General features: G+C 40.5%; 1 protein-coding gene across 1 annotated transcript; it reads right to left on the minus strand.

Moving 5' to 3' along the window:
* Positions 1–296: 296 nt before the first annotated feature.
* On the minus strand, positions 297–8,467 carry LOC122563104 (pepsin A-like). Its single transcript, XM_043716534.1, has 9 exons — positions 8,395–8,467; positions 8,136–8,298; positions 5,978–6,095; positions 4,633–4,751; positions 3,721–3,920; positions 2,472–2,591; positions 2,063–2,207; positions 1,155–1,253; positions 297–1,002 (listed from the first exon to the last, which is right to left on the minus strand). The coding sequence occupies exons 1-9, from the start codon at positions 8,448–8,450 to the stop codon at positions 856–858; spliced, it is 1,167 nt and encodes a 388-aa protein (XP_043572469.1). The 5' UTR covers positions 8,451–8,467; the 3' UTR covers positions 297–855.
* Positions 8,468–21,362: the final 12,895 nt, after the last annotated feature.

Genomic DNA, 21,362 nt, shown 5'->3' on the forward strand with positions numbered 1-21,362 from the left:
CTTAACCAGAGTTCATTAATACTCAATTTGAATTGGAAAGTATATCCACATCATGAATCAACTGGAACTTATAGTAAAATTATTTTAAGGCACAAATAGAGTTAAAACCGGATTTCATCAGATCTTATCAAACTTTATGAGAATATTAATTAATACTCATGTGTTCTACAAATCTCTACCTGTATTTGATAAACAGTGAAATAAATCAATAATTCTATGGAACAATTTAAATGTGAAATAAATCAGGCTTCCACTCACAGAGACATATAAGGAATAAAAGACTGAAAATTGGAAAATTGCATTTCATGATTTTATTATATTATATAGTTTTAGAAGCTATTGTAATGACAAGATTCCAGAGAATAGAGCAGGCAGCTGTGTGGTGTTAGGATCACATTTACACCAACTCAGATTTCGCTGCAGACAACGTCCACCTTCAACAGAAACATGCACATCTCTGGAGAGTATCACAGCTCCAAGAGTTTATCACAGCGAGTGTCAGAACCAAGAAAGAACCAAGTAAAAGTGCTACACAATCAAAGTGTGGGAATAGTGAGACTGTCTCTATGTTCTCATTTCAAATCCAGATCCAGTGTCCTTAGTCTATTTCTTTAAAAACCCACCCTGACAAGGGATTTATTCACATTCATTTGTTGTAAGTTAATGTGGAGCACTGCTGAGCACAGTCCCCAGCCTATTGCCAATGGTATATCTTTATTCGTAGTCATTCAAAAGATGAAGAATTTACTGTGAAGCCATGTGACAACTGCAGTGCTGGAGAACGATGTGATCACTGCACGTCAGCCCAGAAATACCAATCAGGGTGTGTTTTTAATGAGAATGTAAACGAAGGAATTAAGCAGCTTTAGCCAAGCCCACACGGTTGTTCCCCACGTCGAAAATGGAATAATATTCCCCAATGAAAATATCTCCCAGAATCCAGAGGCTTCCACCAGTAACACCAAATCCACTCATGCAGCTTCTTTGGTTGTTGTAAGTGCTCTGTAAGGAAAACAAGCACAGTTAACACTGGCTCATATCATCATCACCTTTAGCTATTATTAGTCTTGTACATTTATCCCCAAAAGTATATTCCATAAACATTTTGAAATTATAAATGTATTCTAGCACAATAATGCTGTCCAAAAGCATACCTGCAAAGTGTAGGCTTGTGGAGGAAGGGGGAAGTCGACTCCATTGATTGTGAAGACCACATTGGGCATGTTGTACAGATTGTTACAGCTTATGGTGTCCTGCAAGGAAACAGAGACAGTATTCAGTCACTGTGTAGGTGTAGAAATATACAACTTAGAATTTGTGGCACAGTAACTTAAATTAATAATGACTAAACATACCAGAATATACCAGAAATTGGAATATACCAGAAGGCTAATAGAAAATGTTTATGCAGCAGTGGTCCCCAAGATGTAATTAATTTCCAATTTGCATCACAACACTAAAGTATTTCTAAATATTTGTAATTATCTTGATCTTAAGGTGTTATGTGGGTTATATATTAAGCACTTTTTTCTTAGAAGCATGGAAACATAGAAAATAGGTGCAGTACAAGGCCATTCGGCCCTTCAAGCCTGTAGCATCATTCAATATGAGCATGGCTCATCGTGCAATTTCAGGATTCCACACCTGCTTTCTCTCCATACACCTTGTTCTTCTAACACAGCGCCTTATTTCAGCACAATACTTTGTCTGAATAAATAAGTTTAAGCATGTAAAGAGCCTTCACTTTCATCTTTTTTTGAAATACTGATGCATTTCCCAATATTTCTGCTGCAGTGACAGTGGCCTCATATTTGTTAAAATTAATTTAATGTAACCCTGCGCCTGTAGTTCTGTCCACCCCCTTTCCCGACCTCCCTCAAAAGGCTGAGGGGATCTCTCCAGAGCAAATTATATGCAGGATTTTGCGTCATTTTTACAAATAAACTATTTTCACTTTGCGAAAACTCAAATGATCAGCTACAGGCTGCATGATGAATGAATTTGTGATGCGCACATCTTGGTAGTACTATGCCATGATCAATATTGTAAATGCCATCTCTACCTGGCCATAGTAATCTGGAGTTGCTCCAATGTACTGCTGAATGGTGTTGATGGGTGTGCTGGGACCAACAAGGAGAGAAGTGCCAGTGTCAACAATGGCTGGACAACCTCCACTGCAGGCCACAACCTGCCCATTGATTGTCACCCTGAGGGAGAGAAATGAATGAACAGTTAGCCAAAAAAAGACTAATTAGGCCAGTTGAACAATTAAAACCAACTTGAGTTTCTTAGTTGGATGAGATATTCATTATATCCACCACAAAGGTTGATTTTGTAACTTAAAAACAAGTCAATTATTTTATTGTTCTTTGTCTTTTAGTTTATAAATTTCAATACCATTTGGTAGAATCACTCTCGAGGATTTCAGTGCAAAGTATCGATCCTAGTTGTGGATGGGGGTAATCCCTTACCGGTCAATGAGGATTTGCCAGTAGGCCTCACGAGTGACGGGAACCCAGTGAATTTGACCTGTGTAGTGACTTGAGTCAATTCCACCAAACACAATTTCACTTCCAGATGCACCATCCTGTCTGTAAAACACAGGAGAATCATAAACATGCTGAGAGGTGAAGAAATAACATCATTAGCATCAACCTATTTCTGGTTTAGAGATTTATTAATACCCACTAGATATTGTACCTAAATCACTGAATACCAAATGAGCTTCAAAAATAAATTGATTGCAATACAGCCACAGATACTATCCATTTGAATATTATTTGTTTGCATTGAGAAATTACTGACTGAAGTACATACAGCCCTGAACAACATGGGCCTTGGTGAAAAATCTAGGAGAAGGACAAAAGAAATCTAGTGAGACTCCCTCAGTTTTAGGAAAACCGCATTGGGTTTTCTGACAGCATTTGGGGAAATGACACTCTCATTAAGGAGTGGTGAGATGCAAATTAGCATGAATTATTGCTTGTTATCACTATCAACAAATCCCATGCCATTAATATCCATCTTCCCAGTCGACCATTCACATGTTCTAAACTGCACAGCCTCTGGAAAAGAGATGACAGTTTTACCCCTGTCAAGCCCCACCTGAATTTTCTATATTTTAGTCTCATTATTATGTTTTATCCTTTTAAGATATACAGAAATGGTACTTGAGTTTTGAAGTGCGCAAGGTAAGCTTTATTTCCAAAGTTTCTAAAGTCATTGTTGTAACAACCTGACTTAGTTCACCCCTTTTCTCTCTCTATGTGACTGTACCCAGGCTTAATGATATGCACACAGGGAGCAGTCAAAAGAAAAGTATGAGCAAACAGCAAAAAAATTGAATGCTGTGGCGAACATTTGCTGTGCTATGTCCAAAGCAAATGTTGTTGCAGTCTTCCAGGTATGGAAAACAATAACATACTTAAGTATTGACTGTCACAATGTACTAAGTTTTACATTGAATTTGAGTCCATGATGTTCTGACACAGAGACAAGAGCTTTCACAACTCAAGATTAACTTTTTGCTTTGAAACTGTCAAGGGTCTGAATGTACTACATCTGCCCTATGTTCCTATGAAAGAAAAACATGCAGTTATAGAGTCATAGAGATGTACAGCATAGAAACAGATCCTTCGGTCTGACCCGTCCATGCCGACCAGGTGTCCCAATATTCAGCGAAATATACCACGGTAAGAAAAACAGGTGAGGCGTATTAACCTGGTCAGGTAGACAGAAAAGAGAGGCTCATCCACCAGATGCTGAGACATTAAGTTCTCAAATACAGTTGTCGCTCCTGATGCTGCAAGAGATGGGTAGCCCATGCCCAGAATTCCATCAAACTTCACGTAGGAAAAGAAGCCACCGGGTTCACTAGTGCTGAGACCAAATTCTTGATTGCGGATATTGATGTTTGAAATCTAGAAAGATATGGTCAAGTGAGAACACCTGAGGAACTCAGCAAAGCATTATCTTGTGAATTATACATTCCCCATAAATTGCTCACACTTAGCAAATAGGTTTCTCAATCCTCTTAAAGACAATGCTGAGAACAAATGAGATAGAGGGACAATTAAATTTTTTTCACACAACCCTGGAGCATGGATACATTTCAGAAAAGGAACGAGGAGGAGATTTATGCTCTTCAAATGTATGAGGAGCCTGCATTTGTTCAACATTTACAAGATTCTTCAGGCTGCATGGACAGGAGTGGGGACTGTTAAGACTCTCAGCAAACTGTGATGATGATATGACCTTAAGAGGCATATTTTGTCCTGGTTGTCTTTTTATGAAGAGAGGTTGAGACAGAGGTACCAATCAGTCTGCTTCAAGCCAATAAATAGCTTGTGAGGCCTTGGGATGTTGTTTTTACAGTTGGAACAATAGAAGCACCCTGAATGAGTGGGATCAAGCTCCCATTGAACGAAGTTTTTTAGGTTAGCTTTCCGTAGCTGTTGGGGTTGGGAAAGCTGCTATATTTCTCTCCCTCTCTGTTTGTTGCAGCTAAAAGTTGGAGTTCTCTTTCTGCTGTTAGAATTGCATGTGAGACAATCTATTTTACTGAACTTGCTTTTGTCATTAAACTAAAATGATCAATGTTACATCATTTGATGCAGTTTACAATTGACTTACTCTGACAGTGTCATATCCCAATATTCCATTCATGGCGCCGGTACCATACTGGATAGATACACCCTGGTTGTTGGAATGATATGTTGAAGATGCACTGGGATTGAATCTGTGATGCATTGCTGTAATGGACCAGACATGTAATGAAATTAATAAGAAATATTTGAACATTTAGTCTAATGTAGGAAGAAAGATTTGTGCTAAAAATAATCTATTATGTTACATTTTAAAAATGTTTATGTTTTTACAAGCATTCCTTTACCCTGATATGTGTTTGTCTGGTTGCTTTTTCTTTGAAGGGAGATCCTGAAATTGTGAGGAGGCTCAGAAATCCTGAAAGATACTGTGTCTTCGTGTATGAGGGGAAGTTTTGAGTTGGACAAGTGGTTGTGTATATGTGTCCATGTGCACATTTGCAAAGGGAAATACTTCTTGCTGACCCAGGGAGGCCTTCATGGAAAATTTGATGCAAGTGTAAAAGATTATTGCACTGTGACAGTTTAGTTCAGCAACCTTGTAGATTTTTATCAAATGGAAGGAGTTATTTTTGCACAGCAAATAGTAATGACCTGGTGCTTGTTACCAATGAGTATGGTGGAAATAATCATAGCCAATGATTTTGAAAGGAAATTGTTTAGGCATTTGAAGCAAACCAAGCAGCGTGCTACAGTAACAGAATGGTGCATGTCCCTGTATGGATTGTTCTGCAGAGACCAACATGGATTCAATAAATTGAACAATCCTCTTCTGTGCAGTAATGATCTATATTCCTCTGTGTCTCTAGAACACAGGGCAATAATGACCCGATTCCTCTGTGTCTCTAACACACAGTGTTGTGAAGAATGCACTGTCATTGTACTGTTGTTTTACAGTTGCCCTCAGGCATACTGGGAGGCTTTTCAGGCTGAGAAACAGCTTGTGTTGCCATGTTACCAGTCTCAAGTGGAGCCAGCATTCCTGAGTAAGTCAAAACCAAGGCCGAAAGGTATATCATCTGAGCAATACTGTGCCACAAAACATCCAACCAAGGAATGCAAGCTGGAAACTACTTCATACCAATGATAAGTATTTTTCTGTAAATTCATCTCATGATTCATCTCAATTCTCGAGGAAAGTACAGCATCATTGTTAAACCACTAAGAAATTGAACCTCTGTAAAAAATTTCTCCCAAGAAAGATAGCCAAGAAAAGTTCCCCTGTTTCATCCAATCATCTGAGGACAATGTTCAACTTTAACTATTGTAGAAATATATTATTCTTTTTCAATCTTCATCACAGGACTGAATTTTAAAAGAAACAAAAAATCACAAATGGAAACACGTTTAAACGGATGAAAACATTTACTCACTGCATGACTGTTCAGAGCAGTAAACTGAAGGGACCCAGAGATTGGATGAGCCAGTGTCAAAGATGACGGTGAAACTCTGTGGTGGATTCCCAATGCTGATTGCTCCATAGTATGACAACTGTCAGCAAGAACGAGAAGACCACAACTTATCAACTGGAAATATAGCTGAGCAACACATGTTATTGGGGTCATTATATACTGCACCTTTCAGAAAGTGTGCACCTTCTGAAATCACATGATTATTTGCTCTTCTGAATTCCTATGGTAACTCCAATCTAGCGGTACTAACATAGATGCCAGCATTGTTAATAGGCCAGCCAACAACACAAGCCAAGCTCATTAAGGGTATCCAGAAATATTGACCAATGGCGAGGAAACACCAAGTCAGCAGGTCCAACAGAAATCATCAGTAAGTTCTTACATTGAATCAGAAACTTCCATCAGTTTGATAGAATTCATGTTCTGAGCAGCAGTCACAATCAGAGAATGGTTACAGCATGACCAGTCATGACCTGCTGGCTCCCTGCAAGAGCAGCCCACTCCTCCTACACCCCCTATCTTATTCTTGTAACCTTGTATACATTCCCTATTCAGATCATTACCCTGTTTCCTTTTGAAAGCTGCAATTGAATTTATCTCATCCACCCTGTTAATCCGTGCACTGTAAACTCCTGCCAAACACTGTACAAGAAATATGTTTCCTCAGGCCCCCATTTGTTCTTTTTGCTAGAAGTCTTAATTCAGTGTCCACTGGTTCTTGACCTTTGGTCAATAGGAAGCTTCCTATCTGTCTACTTTACCCTGCTCTCTCATGATTTTGAAAGCCTCCTTTAAATCTATTTTTAGTCTTCTCTTTAAGCAGTCAAAAAGTGTGGCGCTGGAAAAACATTCCTGATGAAGACCTTATGCTCGAAATGTCGACTCTCTTGCTCTTCGGATGCTGCCTGACCTGCTGCGCTTTTCCAGAGTCACACTTAGTGACTCTGATCTCCAACATCTGCAGTCTTCACTTTCTCCTTCACTTTAAGCAGGACAAGCCCAAACTCTTCAATCTTTCCATGTTAATGAGGTTGCTTGCCCCTAGAACAGTTCACATAAATCTTTTCTGTATCTTCTTTGTTGCTTTCATATCGTTCCTGAATTGTGGTGCTTAGACTTGGGCACAATACTCCCATTCAGGCTGAATCAGTGCGTTTTAAATGATAGATTACTACTTTCTTGCTTTCATGATCTTTATCAATGTTTATGACGCTCATGTTCCCAAATGCCTCATTAACCAACCTGCCCTGCTAACTTCAACAATTTGTGCAGATATACACTCCTCTTTTGAATTGTGCCCTTTATGTAACTTTGTCTCTCTGTGTCCTTTCAAAATGTATCACTTCACTGTTCTCTGCACTAAATTTCATCTACTACATTTTTTCCTCACCCTGTAATTTGTCTCGGTCTTTGTGGTGTCAGCTACTAACTTTGTCACAGTTCACCATACTTTCACATTTTCTCTCACCTGCACGTTTTGAAATTTACCAGCGCTTTCATTAATTAAAATGTGCTAATACGAATCCCTGGAGAAGCATATGCCTTCCAGATGGTGAGGTTCCATGAATATACAGCATTTATTCTTCTAGATGGCAGTGTTCGTGGGTTCGTGCTATGAGATGGTACACACCGCTCAGCATTGGTGCTGGAAGGACTTAATGTTTATGGTTGTAGTGCCAATCAAATGGGCTGCTTTGTCCTGCATATTATTAAGCTCCTTGAGTGTAGTTGGAACAGCACTCACCGAGGCAACTGTATAACACTTTATCAAATGAGTTTGGGGAGTTCACACACCAAGACCACTTCAAAACCTGATCAACTTCGTGTTGCTACCTCATTAAAAAGACTTTGTTTTACAGATCCCTGTCAACTTTCGCTTATCAATCAACATTTCTTCAAGTGACATAGAACATCCAGCAACCACCCATTCTGAAACATCTGAACCCCAATAGTCCTGTACTGCATATAACAACAGGTTAAAGACTTACAGCATATTGTTAGAAAAAACACACTTTATCCTCTCAAATATTAAGGTTGTCTCACAACAAGCTCTTCAAACGTCAGAAGGTGCAACAGATTTAAGATGTAGGTTTTTTTCTTTGTTTAAAAAATGACTTACATCCAGGTAGTTAATCATTGGTTCCGTTGTATCCAGAGATTGGGTGCAGTAGGGCACTTGATATTTTGAGCAGAGATCATATGGATGTTTCATCAGGAATTCTTCCAGCAGCCCTTTCTCCTGGAGAACATCACGGGCAGATTTGCCCTTAATCAAAGGCATTCTGCCAAGAAAAAACAAAAGTTATAAATTTTGTCATGTCTTATTCTTCCTCACTGTCAGATTATCCGTTCTCTCTCGTCGTGTGACAATTTCTGACCTGATCACACATTCCGAGAGCTGGATACAAGCGAGGGCGACTAGTAGCCACTTCATGTTGCCAGTTGGTTGGTTCAGAGACTCGTCAGAATCTGAAGTGTTGTGTCTGAGCAGCAACATTTATACTGACTGTAATCAAACCTTTCCATTGTCACGAGGCCTCCAACACAATATATGAAGTAAATAATATTTAACTCATGACTGTTTTATCTCAAATTTAATCTCTCTTAGAAAGGCCATTCTTTCACTCAATTGATAACCAACAGGGAATATTTGGATTATCAACAAAACTATTAAATATTGTACAATTACTGTGTTATCACTGATAATGTAACCATAAATATATTTCAAATCAAAGCAAAGACAGTTGCATCAAAGCTGGAAAATTTTAATTTCACAAGTTCATCTGAAGATAAATTAACTGTTTTAATAGCTACTTATAACAATTAGCTTGTTAATCACTGCAGAAGGTGAAACATTTCTGATGCGGAATTTCCTGGGGTTGTCAGTTTTATTCACTTTAACTGAGAGGTTCAATTGATAACTTCAACTGCAAGGCTGATCCTGGTCTTTAATACATAACCTTGAGCCTACAGATAAAATGCCACATTCAAATATGGAGCTTTTGCCTGTTCAACCAAACTTAGTCCATAATGAGTCGTGATTCACTGAATATTGTACTGAATATTCATCTCCTCTGTCAAAACCACCAAAACAGACGTGATGTTCTTTTAACATATTCTTTAGATTTATGTGTCACTGGCAAGGCCAGTGTGTGCTGTCCATGTTTGTTATACAATATCATTGGGATGGTATACATAAAGTGCAGACTGTGATTTGGCTAGCAGCAAATAGCTGATTAGTTTGTGCAATTACGAACAGTCATCAGCTAGATGACAACTCTCTAATTGGTTTCTGGACAGCTGAACAGCTTGTGCGTGTGAACAAGGCAGGAAGGAGTCTTTGAATTTCTATAAGGGCAGGTCATGGGCGGCACGGTGGCCCAGTGGTTAGCACTGCTGCCTCACAGCGCCTGTAGACCCGGGTTCAATTCCCGACTCAGGCGACTGACTGTGTGGAGTTTGCACATTCTCCCCGTGTCTGCGTGGGTTTCCTCCGGGTGCTCCGGTTTCCTCCCACAGTCCAAAGATGTGCGGGTCAGGTGAATTGGCCATGCTAAATTGCCCGTAGTGATAGGTTAAAGGGGTAAAGGTAGGGGTATGGGTGGGTTGCGCTTCGGCGGGTCGGTGTGGACTTGTTGGGCCGAAGGGCCTGTTTCCACACTGTAAGTAATCTAGTCATGTCTCCCCGGTAGCAAAAATGCCCAAAACTTAAAGAAAGCCAATTATTTTTTTTCCACCAGTTGCTATAAGCTCTCACCTTTAACCAGTGGCTGAGAGACTTTGTAATTGGTATACCAATCACCCTGTGCCTCTTGTGGATAAGTACAAGATTCCAGAGAAAGGAGATCAAAAGCAAGAAGACATTGGCAAGCAAAACTTAATAGAACTGTGAACTAGTCTTTTTTTCCGTCAAATTTTTGTTTTGTATGTATGTGTAGGGTTTTAAAAGAGGATTAGAGTTTTAACCAGTAGCACCATATGTTGATAGTTCAAAGCTATTTACTTGAGCTTAGAGTAACAAATTGTAGTCCTTGTTATGTGCAGGAAACTGCTCAGTATTTCTGTTAACTTGATTCCAACAGTCAATCAGAAGGAGGACTCTGTGTGTTTTGATTAAATCATTATCTTTTGTGCTGATCTGGGAAGCAGTGAGATTTGAGCATCAGCGAATTATCCCAAGTGTGTTGTAACAATGCATATTTAAAAACATTGTCGGTACTTATCAGTTCACTGATTTCACCTGTTGTATTGCAATCAATTTCAGCATGATCCAACCTACAAACAAAAAACATGAAATTCTACTTCTGTTTATTATTCACTTGATTCTGAGTAATGTTGTATCTCTGGCCACTGCAAAAGGGCCTAACATGGTAGATAGATTGTTTCAATTTTCCAAAATTTCCTAGATCCTGGCAAGGTCCAATCAGGTCGGAAAACAAAATGAATATTTGTTCTATTTGTGTTCTATTTGTGAAAGGAAGGAAATTGAAAGCAGAATACTACAGGCCAATTAGCTTAACATCTGTCATAAAGAATAAGCAGGAGTTTATTATCAAGCTGGTTGTTTCAGAGCACTTGGAACTTCTGAATGCTTTCGGGGTCAACATGGCTTTGTGAAAGCAAAATCATGTCTGTCTAATTATTTGTTCTTTTAGGAAGTAACAGCCAACTTCAATAAAGGATATCCAGTGGCTTATTGTACCTAGATTTGCAAAAGGCATTTAACAAGGTGCTACATCAAATGTTACCACACAAAATGAGTAAGTGTGGTATAAAGGGCTAATATATAAGCACGGGTAAAGATTGGTTGGTGAATAGGAGGCAAATGGTGGGAAGAAATTTGTCACTTTTCCCGTTGGCAAGATTCGATGCATGTTGTGTATCAGGAATTGTAGTTTAGCCCTTAGTTATTTACAATCCATATCAACGAAGTGGATGGAACAACGAAATGGAAGGGTGCGAAACTAGCTGATGATATAGATCTACAGGCAACTAGGAAGGTAAGCTGCAACGAGGAGAAAAAGAGTCAGGAAAGGAATATAAACAGGTTAAGTATGCAGTCAAAACATTGGCGGTAGATAATAATGAGGGAAAATGTGAACTCGTCTGCTGAGTATTGGAGAATAGAGAAGCAGCATATATTTCAAAAAGAGAGAAATTGCAGATCTCTGCAGTATTGAGGGAATTGAGTGTCCCAGTACCTGAATCATATATGTTGGGACACGGTCATAGAGTCATATAGTATGGAAACAGACCATTTGGGACAACCAGTCCATGCCAACCATTTTCCCAAACTAAACTAGTCCCACCTACCTGTGTTTGGCCCACATCCCTCCCAACCGTTCCTATCCAGCTTATCCAGATGTTTTTTAAACATTGTGACTGCACCTGCATCCACCCCTTCCTCTGGCAGCACACTCCACACACTAACCACACTCTGTGTAAAAACATTGCCCCTCATGTCCTTTTTAAATCTTTCTCCTCTCACCTTAACATTATGCCCCTAGTTTTGAACTCCTCCCACCTTAGGGAAAAGACCTTTGCTATTCATCTGATCTATGTACTCATGACTTCATAAACCTCGATAAGGCCACTCCTCAGCCTCTGACACTCCAGTGAAAAACGTCCCAGCCAATCCAGACTATTTTTATAACTCAAACCCTCCACTACCTGTGACATAAATTTCAAAGAATTATGCATCTGAAGTCTCTCTGTTCTTCATACTACCCAGGGCCCTGCCATTAATTGTATAAGTTTTGCCCTTACTTGTTTTACCAAAATGCAGTCATATTTATCCAAATTAAACTCCATCTGCCACTCCTCAGCTCATTGACTCATTGTTCAATATCTCTTGGCAATCTTAGGTAACCTTCTTCACTAGCCACAATACTACCAACCTTATTGTCATCCGCAAACTTATTAACTTATTAACCGTGCCTTCTATATTCTCATCAAAATCTTATACATAAATGACAAGCAAAAGTGGTCCCACTATTGATCCCTATGGAACACCACCAGTCACAGGCCTCCAGTCCAAAACAAACCCTCCACAACTACCCTCTGTCTCCTACCGTAAAGAGTCATAGAGTCATAGAGATGTACAGCATGGAAACAGATCCTTCTGTCCAACCTGTCCATGCCGACCAGATATCCCAACCCAATCTAGTCCCACCTGCCAGCACCCGGCCCATATCCCTCCAAACTCTTCCTATTCATATACCCATCCAGATGCCTTTTAAATGTTGCAATTGTACCAGCCTCCACCACTTCCTCTGGCAGCTCATTCCATACACGTACCACCCTCTGTGAGAAAAAGCTGCCCCATAGGTCTCTTTTATATCTGTCCCCTCTCACCTAAACCTATGCCCTCTAGTTCTGGACACCCCCCACACACTACTTATCCTATCCATGCCCCTCATGATTTTGTAAACCTCTATAAGGTCACTCCTCAGCCTCTGAAGCTCCAGGGAAAAACAGCCCCAGCCTGTTCAGCCTCTCCCTATAGCTCAAATCCTCCAACCCTGGCAACATCCTTGTAAATATTTTCTGAACCCTTTCAAGTTTCACAACATCTTTCCAATGGGAAGGAGCTAATATGTTGTATCCAGTTGGCAAGCTCACTCGGAATCCCACTCGGATCTAACTTTACTAATTAATCTACCATGCGGAACCTTATTAAAGGCTTTCCAAAGTCCAAACTCAATCAAATTTGTGAGACACGATTTCCCTCACGCAAAACCATGCTGACTATCTCTAATCAGTCTGTACCTCTCCAAATGCATGTGAATCCTATCTTTCAGAATCACCTCCATCAACTTATCCACTACCAATGTCAGACTTGCAACTCAATAATTCCCAAGCTTCTCCTTACAACCTTTCTTAAATAAAAGCACAACATTAACCACCCTCCAGTCATCCACCAGCTCACTCGTGGTTATAGACGATAGAAATGTTTATGCTGGAGGCTCCTCAATTTCCTCCCTAATTTATCACCTGGGATCCGCTTGATCAGGTCCTGGAGATTTATCCACCTTTATGTTTCTTAAGACCTCCAGCACATCCTCCTCTGTAATGTGAACTGTTTTCAAACATTAACATTTATTTCCCCAAAGTAAAAGCTGATGTGAAATATTCATGTAATATTTCTTCTATCTCCTGATGTTCAACACAAAGTCACAGTAGATAATTTGGAAGGCAATTGGAATAATGTCATTTAACGTAAGGGAATGGAATATAAAACAAGGGTTGGTTTGCTACAGTTGTATGGGGTGCTGGTGAGGCTCCTTCTGGAGTACTGTGTACAGTTTTGGTCTCCTTCTTTAAGAAAGGATGGCAATATGTTTGAAACAGTACAAAGTAGCTTCACTTCACTGATACTTGGAAGGTGGGGTGTTATCTTGTGAGAAAGCATTGAGTAGGCTGAGCCTGTATCCATTACAGTTTTGAAGAATGGGAGGTGATCTCAGTGAAGCATGGAATCTATCACAGTGCAGAAGCAGGCCATTCAGCCCATTGAGTCACCATTAACCCTCCAAAGAGCATCCCACCCAAACCCACCTTGCCTGCACACCAAGGGCAATTTAACACAGCCAATCCACCTAATCTCATCTTTGGACTGGGGGAGGAAACCCACACAGACATAAGTAGAGTGTGCAAACTCCACAGAGAGTTGCCCAAGGCTGGAATTGAGCCCATGTGTCTGGTTGTGAGGCAATAGTGCTAGCCACTGAGCCACTGTGCTGGCCCAGCAGGATCCTAAGTGCAGGTGATATGTTGGATGCTGAAAAGTTGACTCCCCTTTTGGAAGAATCGATCTCTGGGATAGGCTTGAAAATAAGGGTGGTTCAGTGGTTAGCACTGCTGCCTCACAGCACCAGGGTCCCAGGTTCAATTCCAGCCTTGAGTGACTGTCTGTGTGGAGTTTGCACATTCTCCCCGTGTCTGCATGGGTTTCCTCCGGATGCTCTGGTTTCCTCTCACAGTCCAAAGATGTGCAGGTCAGGTGAATTGGCCATACCAAATTGCCCATAGTGTTCAGTGTATTAATCAGAGGGAAATAGGTCTTGGTGGGTTACTCTTCAGAGGGTTGGTGTGGACTTGTTGGGCCGAAGGGCCTGTTTCCACACTGTAGGGAATCTAATCTAATTTAGAATGGAGATGAATAGGGACTTTTTCTCTCACTAGCTCATGAGTCTTTTGAACTGTTTTCAAAGGGGAGTGGTAGAGGTAGGATACTTTTATTGAATACTTTTAAGGCAGGAGTGGACAGATTCTTAACTAACAAAGAAGTCAAAGGTGACCCTGGTAGGTGGGAATATGGAGTTGTGGGCATAGTCAGACCAGCCAATGCGTGGCGGAGCAAGCTAAAGGGGCTGATTGGTCTCACTCCTGTGGTAGAATACAGCAGAAGGAGAAAACATCCCTCACCCACTCCCACGCCTGTGAGTCAAGAAATAAATGAGCATTCAAAGCAGCTGAATACTCTCTCTCTCTCTCTCTCTCTGCAAATTCCCTTCTGAATCTGAACGTAAGAAAGGAAAAACCACCTTCAGATGCTCTTGAAAAGTGAAACCTCGAACATTGTACGAAAAGTTGAGAATTGGAATATTCATAAACTCAGGTTCTCCTCACAGTAATAAAGGGATTGGAAGGTCACTGAAGGAAAACTTCACATCAGCACTTATCATCTGTATGCTTATATTCAGGTTGAGTGATTGCATTCACAGGTGGCTATCAGATGTTAGCTTGCTTGATAACCTGTTGCTACCTTTTGCAATGTATAATATTTAACATACTATGTCTTGCTTCAATGCATATCTGTTGCATGCACTGACTTAACAATGGCACAGAAATAGTTCAGAGTATTGCGTAGACAGAGAACCCGTTCTTAAAGCTTCTTTGATGTGAGGTGATGTATACATCCTGCATGTTACCAAAGTTGTTTTCCCCGAGTTACATTATTAGACTTTCACTGGAGTGGTGATACAAAATGTAATAAGAGAATAGACTAATGAAACAGTGCACCTGGTTTAGCCTATTCTAGCAGTTTGGGATGACACAGTGGCTCAGTGGTTAGCATTCCCGCCTCACAGCGCCAGGGACCCGGGTTTGATTCCTGCCTCGGACGACTGTCTGTGTGAGATTTGCACATTCTCTCTGTGTCTGTGTGCGTTTCCACTTGGTGCTCCAGTTTTCTCCCACAGTCCAAAGATGTGCAGGTAAGGTAGATTGGCCATGCTAAATTGCCCACAGTGTTAGGTGCATTAGTTAGGGGTAAATACAGGATAGGGGAATGGGTCTGGGTGGGTTACTCTTCGGAAGGTCAGTGTGGACGTGTTGGGCCAAATGGCCTTATAATCTAAAACCTTGAAATCTTCAAGGTTAGATTAACTTTTAAAAATCCTGTGTGCAATCTCTTGGGCAATCATGTGGTATTTTATCCTTGAAATGTTCTTGTTATGCCTGGAGCAAGACTTTTGTGTCTATGTTCTCACAACCAAGTGTGGTGACTCAGCGCTGCATCTGAACAATATTCAGATTGGACTCAAAACACTAACTTTGTATCTCCCTCCACAGATCTGGCCCGGCCTGCGAAGATTCTCCAGAACTTTCTGTTTTCATCCTGTCTGTACAATGTCTACCAGTTGACTGCAACAAAGTCTTAAATTTAGAGCAAGGCTTCCCAATTAAATTGTGTGTACCTTGCCTGTACTGTATGAACTGATTATGAGGTTTCCTCGAGGTAAAGGAAGAGCAATCTTATTATATGACAATCTTGAGAGAAGATAATGAAGATGCAATGTTAAACATAAACATAAGCAAGTGATAAAGGTAGTTTCCAGTTCAAAAGGAAGATGAAAGATGTAAAGAGATATAGAAGCCCATAAGAAGTTCACTCTCTATTACCAGTGTCACCTTTATATTCTTTCCCTTGAGTCCTTTTATCAGCACTCTGGAGTTTAACTTATTACAAGCAGAAAATCCTTCAATTAATCCAATAACAAGCTCACTGCATACCAGTCTCTAAACCAGTCAGTCATCACCACTCTTTTGAACACAAACTCCTGCCTGCTGAAGTCAGGCAAGTAACCAAGATTGATATTTGAATGCACATGAATAGCTGTGACTGGACACATCTAGCATTGAACACCTTCTTAGACCGTGATGAGAAAGAAAGCCAATATTGTATCAATGGCAGAATAAGTTTCTATTCCTCTGGGAACCTGCGTAAGATTCAATGTTTTTAAATATAAAACCACTCACAAGGATGAATAACACCTTTCCTGGTCAGAAAGCAGAGAGGGGCAATGTAGAGCCACAGCAATTACAGCTGTCAAGACTACTTTGATTTAGGATTGCGGACTTAAAAATAGGAAAAGAAGATGCTCTAAATCAACAGACTGTAGAAAAAGGTGCTGCAGTTCTTTGGAATAAACAAATTACTGGAATTCATTGTGTGTTCTACCTACAAGGTGCTCTTATTCAAGCAATGGGGGAGAATGTTGAACACCTCTGCCCCATGGGTATGTGTCCAGGGACAGTTTTGCCCAGTGACAGATTTCTGATTGGTTTTGGAACCAGGACTATTTGTGCATGTTCAGGAGTACTCCGCTCAGTAAAACTTCTTGACTGGATTCTGGGTGAGTGGCTACAGTGTTGCTTTTGGACAATACAGCAGAAGCAAACAGGCTATGAAGGAGTCAACATCCCACCTCCCACCTCTGTGAGTTGAAAAATAAAAGAACATTCCAAGCAGCTGAATACTCTCTCTTGCTCTCTCTCTTGCGTGCTCTCTCTCTCTGCAAATCCCCTTCTGAAAGAAGAAAGGAATTGGAAGTTTTCCTTCAGTGACCTTCCAATTCCTTTCTTCAGAAATTCTGGAAAGGTGAAACCTTACCCTATGTGTGAAAAGTTGAGAATTGGAATATTCACGTCCTCAGGTCCTCCTCAAAGAAATAAAGAGGTTGGAAGGGCACTGAAGGGAAACATTGCATCAACACTTGTAATCTGGACTCATGCTAGAACTGTGCTTCGCTGATTAGATTAGATTCCCTACGGTGTGGAAACAGGCCCTTTGGCCCAACGGGTCCACACTGACTCTCTGAAGAGTAACCCAACCAGACCCATTTCCCTCTGACTAATGCACCTAACACTATGGGCAATTTAGATTAGATTAGATTAGATTAGATTACTTACTGTGAGGAAACAGGCCCTTCGACCCAACAAGTCCACACCGACCCGCCGAAGCGCATCCCTACATTTACCCCTTCACCTAACACTACGGGCAATTTAGCATGGCCAATTCATATGACCTGCACATCTTTGGACTGTGGGAGGAAACGAGCACCTGGAGGAAACCCACGCAGACTCAGGGAGAATGTGCAAACTCCACACAGACCTGGGACCCTGGTGCTGTGAGGCAGCAGTGCTAACCACTGAGCCACCGTGCTGCCCGAATATTTTTTGTTCCTTTCCCTCCTGTAATTTTTGTGCTTAGTCTTGTTTCTTTGTGCATCTATTTGTATGTGTGCTTTTCTTTTCTTACAAAGAGTAGAGTAAATTATAGGATGTTATAAGTTAGTAATTTGCATGTTATTTTTGTTATTGGTCAAAAACCATTTGTTCACAAGAAATAGTAGTTATTTTGTTCAGTATTCCATGGACCAGACCAGACCCCCTCCAAATATATTAAGAAGGTAGTCAAGACAGAAACTTTTTCTTATTTTAAAGGTAAATGTGAAGTGCTCTGTTACTGATGCAATTTGATTAGTTAAACATTAAGCAAAACACAATTTATTCAAACACAATAATTAGAATCCAACAAAAGAAAGAAGGCATTAAAATAATTTAACTCTATGAGAAAACTTAACAGAACACTGGATAGAAAAACTAGTATTAATTAACTATTCCGCGATAACAACATCCCATAAACACACCTTTGGCAAAAGACAAATTCAGAATACAGGTTGTCTCACATGCAACCCCAGTAGTGAGCAGGGAATCCTTGCTTATGGCTGAAAGTTAAATCTAAAATCACTGGTTCAGTGGGAGCTCGACCACACCCACTCAGGATGCTTCTATTGTTCAAATTTTAAAAAAAACACAAGGATTCACAGGTTGTTTATCTTCTCATTGACTGCTCATGCCCTGTCCCCCAATCTCTTTCTAAAAGAAACCAGGACAAAGTACACCGCTTCAAGCCACAGTATCGTTACCAGTGCATTAACCTGATGAGCGTTTTTCTTTTAACCTGCATTAATCTGTAAGTCAATTGGGAACATTGAGTAGTTTGATTAAATCTTTTTACTTTTGTACTGACTCTGGCAATAGTGAGGCTTGATTTCCAGCACACTATCACAATGCTTCACAATGTTAGTGAGAACATGACAGGACCATCTACAGAACTGGCATAGTTTTCTTTATTGATAGGAATACATGGTGTAGGAATTAAGATAGTCAATGACAAGTGAAGTATCAAAACATTGTAAAGAAATGTGAAAAGTAAAAATATTAATGATCATAATAAAATACTGCAGATGCTGAATAACTGAAACAATCATAGAAAATGCTAGAAAAAGTCAGCAGGTCTGACAGCATCTGTGCAGAGAGAAGCAGAGTTAATATTTTGAGTCTGATATAACTCTCATGCAGCACATGTAAGTTGTTGTGTTTGAAGGAGAGATCTTGATAGACATTTAACTAAGTGCATCTTCAACATATGCTTAAATGAAATCTGTAATAACTGTGTCCTAAGTCTCAAAGTGTCAGTTTTAAATCACTCCAAGAATTCAGAAAAGATTGACAAAGATGTTGCAGGGGTTGGAGGGTTTCAGTGTAGAGAGAAGTAGAACAGGCTGGGGCATTTTTTTCCTTGAAGTGTCAGAGGCTGAGAGGTGATTTTATTGAAGTTTACAAAATCATAAGGAGCCTGGATAGGGTGAAGAGCCAAGGTATTTTCCCCAGGTTAGGGAAGTCCAAAACTAGAGAGTATGGATTTAACATTAGAGAGGAAAGATTTAAAATAGAGCTAAGGTACAACATTTTCACGCAGGGGGTGGTGCATGCATGGAATGAACTGTTGGAGGAGGTGGTGGAAGCTGGTACATTTACAACATTTAAAAGACATCTGGATGGGTATATGAGCAGGAAGGGAGAAGAGGGATATAGTCTAAATGCTGGCAAATGGGGTTAGATTAATTTAGAAAATCTGTTTGACATGGACGAGTTGGACCGAAGGATGTATTTCTGTGCTGTATATCCCTATGACTATGATTCTGACACAACACAGTTAACCTGATTAACAGTCACACCTGAGGAGCTACTGGTCACCTTTAATAATACAGGCATTGGTCTTACAGCTTACGTTTCTGTGGGATGCCTGACCCAAGAATTTTATTTTACATTGCCTGACTTCCTCCACTGAAAACAGAAAACACTTTAAATGGTTTCCCACCTGTCACTTGGCTGGGTCCCTTCTTTTAATGGTGGAGACAGTGTGTTTTCTCGGCCTGGCTTCCCTTCCTTCTCCACTATTTCTCAACAGTACTTACTTTTCCAATATACCTGATCTACAAATGTTTCCAGACCCTAGTCTGCCTGAGGATATGTTAGCTCATAACTGTCATCTGGAATGGCTGCTTGCCTTTCCCCTGCTAATCCCTGCTCCTCAGCTAACTAGGAATTCCAAACGTGCCTGGTCAGACCATTTCCTCAGGTAAAAGTTACCAGTATATTTTAGCACGAACCAATATTCACTTAAAATAGCACCTTTTGCAGCACAATCTTTGATGTGGAAACCTTGTGGGTTGTTCCTGTCAGTCTAATCTCCCACAGCAGTGTGCATTGTGTTAGATCGGCCATGTTAATTGCTGTGCTGTTCGAAAGAAATAATGAAGGCATCCATCTCTCCTTCATGAAGTCTTGAATGAAATGGGTGAACCCAAATACTTCAGTGCTTAAGTCTGAATTTAGGGTGGTTTCCTAACCAGAGATATTGTTAATCGCACGGTGGTTCGCATTGCTGTCTCACAGCACCAGGACCCTAGGTTCAAGTCCAGCTTTGGGTGACTGTCTGTGCGGAGTTTGTATGTTCTCCCTGTGTCTAGGGAAGTCTCCAGTAGTTGCGCTGGTTTCCTTCCACAGTCCAAAGATCTTGTTGGATCGGCCATGCTAAGTTGCCCCACTGTGTCCACGGATGTGTGGGCTGTGTGGGCTAACCATAGTAAAGGGTTACAGGGATGGGCTGGGTCTGTGTGGAATGCTCTTCAGAGGGTCAGTGCAGACTCAATAGGTTGCATGGCCTCATTCTGCACTATAGGCAATCTCATGGGCACATTGGGCTTTTCTCTCCACACCTCAAATTGCTTCATCTTAAGTTTAGCTTCTCTTTCTGTTCCTGGAATTCTCTCTGTTTTTAAATTCCTACCTGATTTATTTTTATGTCTTCTGGTCATCCTCTCTCTTCTCCCTTCAGAATTCTCTTTCCACTTTTATTCTACATTGGAATTCCACTTTTGATCTCTGCTACTCCATATTAAATGTATCTGTTTCAGCACCCTCAATTTCCCCCTTGCCTATTTCACCAACTGTTTAGCAATTTCTGTTTTCCTGGCATTCAGGTGGAATACTCTCCTGCTTAGCAATAATGTTAAATCTTCCACGATGAGTCAAACTGCCATGGCTTCAGATGAAAGCCATACTTCTCAATGACACCCAAATGATTTGAAAATCAATGTTTCTTTCAGCTTCCTTCACATTTTACACCATAAACATAAATAGATCACATGTGCCACTATATGATTACCCTCCTGCCCCGTCCCAAGTCTCTGAGCATAAATACAAGTGATCTGAAGAGTTCACCTTTTTTCCAGAATGCACTTTCTTCAGACTTGGATGAGTCTTAGGTCACTTTGTTTAAGGGCAACTGACCCTGGTTCTGATCTGTAGGTCAATTCTCTGATGGACAATGGTTTACCTCTGCACTAAGCCTGCATTCTGACTCAAAGGTGAGGAGTGTAGATTGTGAACTGTGTTCATGTTTTTAACTGTCATACTCTCCTTGCGTTGCAATATCATTTGTAGAATTTCTGTGGTTCTGACAGTTAATCTGTCTGTGCCAAAGGTGTTGTGATAGTCTTCTGCTTCATCAGCCATAATAACCAGTCTGGTATGATCGTGATCTGGATAGCAACTTTAAATTCAGGTGGATGTCCATTGACATAAATAAGTTCCAGAATCCTGGATCATTGAAATTGCCAATTACTCACTGTTATCTTTTCAAAAGTAGATTGCCTTACTGTGTTAAGATCCTTGTAAGTGCAATCTCCTCCTTTGCTGAAAATCTGTG

Source organism: Chiloscyllium plagiosum, chromosome 26, assembly GCF_004010195.1.
Source record: "Chiloscyllium plagiosum isolate BGI_BamShark_2017 chromosome 26, ASM401019v2, whole genome shotgun sequence".
In the NCBI taxonomy this organism is placed as follows: domain Eukaryota; kingdom Metazoa; phylum Chordata; class Chondrichthyes; order Orectolobiformes; family Hemiscylliidae; genus Chiloscyllium; species Chiloscyllium plagiosum.